Raw genomic sequence first — 5,008 nt, 5'->3', positions numbered from 1 at the left:
GGCGTTTATGCGATTTTGCGAGTGTGGTAAATTCGGGTTACCGTATATTTCTTTTTTTTTTTAAATATATTTTATTGATTTTTTACAGAGAGGAAGGGAGAGGGACAGAAAGTTAGAAACATCGATGAGAGAGAAACATCGACCAAGCTGCCTCCTGCACACTCCCACTGGGATGTGCCTGCAACCAAGGTACATGCCCTTGACCGGAATCGAACCTGGCACCCTTGAGTCCACAGGCTGATGCTCTATCCACTGAGCCAAACCAGTTAGGGCAATTAATTCCCTTTTAATGTGCATGAATTTTGTGCATCAGGCTACTAGTGGTAGATAATGTTAAAAATACTTTAGTGTGATGGATTATGATAAAAAATACTGTTGTATGCTAGGTAATGTTAAAATAGTATAGTATAGAGTATAATATAAATCACTGTAGTATAGTGGGTGATGCTAAAAGGCAATACTATAATAGAGTAGATAAAAAACACTAGAGAATGGGGGGAGGGCAATACTGAAACCATAGGCTCTGCGGACACAACATAAAGAGCTCTCTATTATGATAGATGTTGTTAAGAACATAGAGTCTGAGAGTAGAGCAATATGGTAGATAATGTTAAAAAAGAGAGACCTTACTGATCCATGGGTGTGCTTGAGCCCAGCCTCCACCAGGAAGATGAGGGCGGCAGCCTGAGCCAGGCAAGACCACAGATGGAAAGAACCGTGTGCCTGACGGGAGCACGGCACCTTCCTGCCCTCCGGACCCTCATCTCAGCATTGATTCCAGAGACAGGATTGACACAGATTATAAGACACAGTATGTGGGGGCATCTTTGTCACAGCCACTCCACTTTCTCCACACTCATGCAGGCAGGGCCCCATCTTCTGTGTGAGTGGCTGCCCACCCAGCATGGTGTCCTACACGAAAGAGTTGCTCAGATATGTCTCCTGCATTGAATTCTGCTCCTTTGCCCATTTTTTAAAATATATTTTTATTGATTTTAGTGAGGAAGGGAGATAGAAACATCAACTGGCTGCTTCCTGCACCCCCCTACTGGGGATTGAACCCAGGCCTGTGCCCTGACCAGAAATCAAACCATGACCGATGGTTCATGGGCCGACGCTCAGCTACTGAACCACACCAGCAGGGCTGCTAGATCACTGTGAAGACAGTGAGTCATGCCAGCCAAAGCAGAAACGGCAGTCACACAGGCTTGGTTGGCTTCCAGTTCAGGTCCCAGCCCCATGACCTTGGCCATGTAATCTTACCTCCCTGAGCCTGGGCCTCCCCAATCTGTAAGAACCCAAGCCCAGAGGGTCTGCATCCACATGAGGTGCTGAGGCCTGTCTTAGGGAAAGGAAGGACGATCACATTGCCCATGATGGTATGTGTGTGCTGCGGGCCCCAAGGGACATTTTTGCCACAGCTTTTTGGTGGTCCAAGGTCTGGGGTATCTCCCCGACTCTCTAAGCCGATATGGCTCAGAGGGCCCTGGAAAATTCCAACTTACATCCTTCAGAATATGGTTCAGAGAAGGAGTCCAAGGCAACTGAGGCCAAAATGATGAAACGATTCAAAAACATCTTAGATCCTACTACCCAGGGTGGCCTCAGACCTGCAGCACCAGTCTTGTCTGAGCGCTTTTCAGAAATGGACCCTGGGCCCAGCAGGTCTGCTGGGTCTGGATCCACACATTGGAAAGACTCCTGGAGGGCTGTGTGCAGAATTGGAGGAGCACTACTCTAGGTGATGCACTCATATCTCTTCCCCCATGGTGACACGGGAAGGCGGTTCTCAGGCTATTTGACAAGCCGAACTGCCACCATCGCCCCACATACAGGCATGCCAGCAGCTGACACCCAGCATATCACTCAATCCTCACAACCTCCCTGGAACATAGGAATGTTTCAAACAACATCCTGAAAGGTAGATACCATTACTGTCCTGTTTCCTACAGGACAAACCCTTCAGCTCAGAGACAGAAAGACACCTGCCAGAGGTCACACAGCACAGACAGCAAAGGTTCCACACCCAGAACTTCCATGGGAGAGGCCTTCTGTGACATCTCCATGAATTGAAGGGAAATGGAGGCCAAAGTTGGGGTTGGGGAAAGAGATGCTGTTCCCCCTGCTGCCAGAGGCAGTTGGCTGGCCCAGAATGCAGCCCGCCTGTCCCATACCTGTCATCTGTCCCTCCATCTGGCTGCCAGTGGAGGGAGACAGGCAGGGCCTGACTCACCTTTGTCCACTACCTCCAAGTGGATCTTCTTGACGACGGTTGTGTTGTGCTCATAGTTCTCAAAGAAGAGCAGGCGGTACACATGGCACTCATAGTCACCCGAGTGGTTGTAGGTGACATTTGTGATGAAGATGGACAGGTCCTGCAGGTCCCTGGTGCCCCGACTGCCGTTCCACACCACGCGGCCCTCAAAGCGCTCGTCCTCCTCCAGCTGCAGCACCTCGTTCTCATAGCGCAGGATCTACAGGCAGCAGTGGGGTCACTGCCTGGGCTCATGTCCCCCACCTAGACCTCTATTCTGTCCTTTGCCTGGACACACAGACAGACACATGGATACACACATGGGCTCAGGCAGGGAGGGCACAGCGGGGCTGGGGTCATGCCTGGGTCTGCCTCAGACCCTGATTGTGCCCCTAGTCCTGAGACACACACTCACACGCATTCCCCATCACTCCCTCAGCCCCTATTCGTTCCTACAATTCCGCCCGGTCTCTAGACATCCGCCTCACTCTCGGACAGAGGCAGCCTGACCCCGCTGCTGTAGACCCTAATTCTCCACTGGGCCCTAAAAGTGTACGGCGCCTCCTCAGCTGTAATTCAAAGCACACATCGTGTAAAGGAGGTCAAAATGTTCTGCTTCTCCTCTATGACGGCCACCCAAAACATTTTGCTGGTACAAAATAATTCCACTGTGCCAACCGTGGGCCAGGTGCATCAACTCAGCCAATCCTCACACAGACTACGAGCCAAACACCATGACCACCCTATCTTTTCAGAGGAGAAAACTGAGGCTCAGACAGGCTCAGTGATCTCCCCAAGGTCACCAGCTGGTCAGTGGTGGAGCTGGAACTTGAATCCAGGTCATCAAGAATAGCACATTATTGAAAGCAAACAATCAGCCCCTCAATCCTGCCCCCACTCAGACACCTACGCTCAGCCTCCCACACCCCAGGTCGGGCTCCCACACACCTTGACAAACTCCTCAGTGCCCTTCTGGCGGAACGTCCACTCAGTGAAGGTCTCAGCGGTGGTTTCGCTGCGGCGCTTGCAAGAGATGCACAGAATTTTGAAGGTCTCCCCGTACACAGCCTCCGTCTCCGAGTCTACCTCCACACAGCCCGCATAGGCTGAGGATACTGTGGGGACAGGAGGGGCACCTATCACCCTAGGCCATGCGAGACTCGCGGGCTGTTGGCCCTCCGGCCCCTCGGAAACCATCTGTTTCCCCTCAATAATGATGATGAATGGACAGAGCCGACACAGCCTGGCTCTGCCACTTACTGTGTGCTCTGGGCAAGTCACCCATCTCTGAGCCTCAGTTTTCCTCTGTGAATGGTGAGGGAAGCAATCATCTCTGCTTCTGGAGTTTGCTGAGCAGATTCCGTAAGTTAGGTAACACCCCAAAGGGGGCGGGGGTGGCACACAGCAGGGGGTTGGCACACAGGAGGCCCCAATCAATGGGGCTGTTACTGTGCTAAGTAACTCTGAGTATGTGCTACCCAAGTACCCCTTCTTCAGAACGCCACTTGTCTGAGGAACTGCGACATCTCAGTGGCGGGTCTGAAATTCCAGCTGGGTTAGAAGTTCAAGGTGGCAGTCATTTCCACCATTATTGCTCCGCAAAACCAGCCAGCTCCAGAGAAGGCTGGGAAAAGGCAAGGCCTCAAAGGGAGAGGTGGGCCCTAGAAGTAGGGAAGACCCACACTCCATTCCTAATCCCCAGTCCCACGAGTTGAGTTCCCGTATCATCCACCCCCTTCCCAACTTCTCCAAACTCACCAAGCTCTTTCCTGCCTCAGAGCCTTTGCACTTCCAGCGGATTCCAGTTCCTTTGACTAATGCTGTGCCTCCAGCTCCAGCTCTGGGTCTTTCTCTGTCTCTTCCTCTATTATTCTTGTCCCCTTACTCTGCTGTCCCTTTCCACCTTCCTGAATAACTCTGTCTCTGATTCCCCCCTCCCTCTCTCTAGGGGTTTTTCTGAAGGTCCCACCACTTCTGTTCGCTCTCCAGGCTCAGACACGCTCTCCCGCGCTCCTTTTCCACCTTTCCCTGTCCCTTTTTAAGCTCCATTCTTCCCCGCGTCTCCATCTCTTTCTGCCTCTTTTAATTTGCTCTCTCTGCAGCTCAGATGAACTCTCCTCAATCTCTTTCTCTGTCAAACTCTGCATCTCTCTCGTCTCTGCCCCTTTACTTCCATCTCCCGTCTCCCAGTGGAGCACTCCAGAGTACTCCGGGTCCTTCTGCGTCTTTCGCCCCTTCCCTCTGCTGTCACTATCTTTCAGCCTCTCCATCTCGGTCTCCGGGCGCCGCCTCCTCCCCCACCCCTGGCCCCCCCTGCGGCGTGGGTGTCACATTGCAGCCGGCGGGGCTCCGGGAGCAGCTGACTCCACGTTTCTTCGCCCCCAGCTGGGCACCCGAAGCCGCGAAGCCGTGCCAGCAGGACCCCGCGGTCTCTGGCCCACCCGCAACTTCACCCTCCCCCCAAGCCCCGCGCCCGGCGCGCACAACTTCTGAGGGACTCAGCCAGGCCGGGGGATGGGCGGAAGCGGCCCTCGCCCCACTCTCCGGGGTCCCGAGCGCGCCCCCGCCGCCTGTCCGTGTCCCGCTGTGTCCCTCGCCGCGCGCCCCCCGTCCACTTACTCAGCGCCGTGCCGACCACGAAAGCCAGCAGTGTCCCCATGACTGCGCTGCGCCCCTCTCCCGGGCCGCCGGTATTAATAGCGGGGCGAGAGGCGCTGGGCCCGGCGGCCGTTAGAATGTCCCCGGGAGCGCGCG

General features: G+C 54.1%; 1 protein-coding gene across 2 annotated transcripts in view; it reads right to left on the bottom strand.

Moving 5' to 3' along the window:
- SCN1B (sodium voltage-gated channel beta subunit 1) overlaps positions 1 to 5,002 on the bottom strand; it is a 13,049-nt gene extending 8,047 nt beyond the window's left edge. For both annotated transcript variants that reach the window (XM_006764970.2, XM_006764969.2), the window contains exons 1-3: positions 4,874 to 5,002; positions 3,203 to 3,369; positions 2,234 to 2,474 (exon numbers count right to left, since the gene is read on the bottom strand). In XM_006764970.2, coding sequence (XP_006765033.1) covers positions 2,234 to 2,474; positions 3,203 to 3,369; positions 4,874 to 4,913 — 448 coding nt within the window. In that variant the 5' untranslated portion in view covers positions 4,914 to 5,002. The remainder of the gene's footprint in view (positions 1 to 2,233; positions 2,475 to 3,202; positions 3,370 to 4,873) is intronic.
- Between the last annotated feature and the right edge of the window lie 6 nt (positions 5,003 to 5,008).

Source organism: Myotis davidii, unplaced genomic scaffold (assembly GCF_000327345.1).
Source record: "Myotis davidii unplaced genomic scaffold, ASM32734v1 scaffold681, whole genome shotgun sequence".
In the NCBI taxonomy this organism is placed as follows: Eukaryota; Metazoa; Chordata; class Mammalia; order Chiroptera; family Vespertilionidae; genus Myotis; species Myotis davidii.
Note: the sequence above shows the minus strand (reverse complement) of the source record. Positions and strands in the feature narration are given on the sequence as shown.